Here is a 963-nt window from a genome sequence, read left to right as displayed (position 1 = left end):
CCATCCATTCTACTCGTCTGCGTCCTACCCTTCCTCTGCTGTCTGTCTCTCCTTCAAACTTGCTCCTCTTCTCTTCCAATGTCCATTTCCTGATCTTTCGCATCTTCACTTCATTTAGCATACCCCGTTCTTCCGTAACTCCAACCTGTTCTCTAACCCACTCATTGGTCTTTCTCTCTGTCCATTTAACATTTATCACTCGTCTCTAAAGCCACACCTCAAAAGCATTTATCATTCCTTCCAACTGTTTCTTGATGGTCCATGTTTCGCATGCATATAGAGCTACACTCCATACAAGTGGTTTGGCTAGGCTCACCTTAAGTTTTGTGCCCAGCTCTTTAGACTTCCACACATCATCCATGTTGTTTGTTACCGATTTGGCTTGTCCAATTCTTATCTTTATATCATTTCCGCTGTACCCATCATCAGTGACATACGACCCCAAAAATTTTACTTTATTCACATGTTCTATTTTCTCTCCTAACTCCACTACTCCATCCCCATGTATTTTCATAGCATATGTCTTTTTCTTGTTCTTGACCTCTTCTCGGCTGGTATCCAGTAATGCTTCACCCATCTCATTCACTCTTGGCTTGATTTTGCTATTGCTGTCGCGTCATCTGCATACCGGATATTCCATACTGCTTTTCCCCTAATGATCTTGCCTGATCTCTCCCCTACCTTCTCATGTACTTTTCTCATAATCTTTTCTCCTATGGCGTTGAACAGGAGAGGTGACACCAAACACCCTTGCCGTACTCCTTTTTGAAAAGGGAATTCATCTGTGTGTTGGGTGTCTACTCGCACTACTCCTGTGGCATGGCCGTATAAACCTATCAACAGCCATGTAAGGTGGTTCGGTATTCCAAAATCCTCTTCTTGCTTGTTAACAACCTAACAAAATGATGTTTCAGACAGCTAGAATGGTATCAGTGGTTCCTTTGCCTGCCGTGAACCCAAACT

The 963-nt window shown here is 43.1% G+C and overlaps 1 protein-coding gene across 1 annotated transcript; it reads right to left on the bottom strand.

Annotated features, from left to right (window-relative positions):
* Positions 1–205: 205 nt before the first annotated feature.
* On the bottom strand, positions 206–577 carry LOC119585262. The gene has a single exon (XM_037933939.1). It carries the CDS (start codon positions 575–577, stop codon positions 206–208), a length of 372 nt encoding a protein of 123 aa, XP_037789867.1.
* Between the last annotated feature and the right edge of the window lie 386 nt (positions 578–963).

This window comes from Penaeus monodon, chromosome 3 (genome assembly GCF_015228065.2).
Source record: "Penaeus monodon isolate SGIC_2016 chromosome 3, NSTDA_Pmon_1, whole genome shotgun sequence".
Classification (NCBI taxonomy): domain Eukaryota; kingdom Metazoa; phylum Arthropoda; class Malacostraca; order Decapoda; family Penaeidae; genus Penaeus; species Penaeus monodon.
The sequence above is the reverse complement of the archived record's forward strand: the minus strand, read 5'-3'. Positions and strand labels throughout refer to the sequence as shown.

Excerpts from the sequence above, each read along its gene's own strand:
- LOC119585262 (XM_037933939.1), bottom strand. The coding sequence starts at position 577 with ATGGGTGAAGCATTACTGGATACCAGCCGAGAAGAGGTCAAGAACAAG.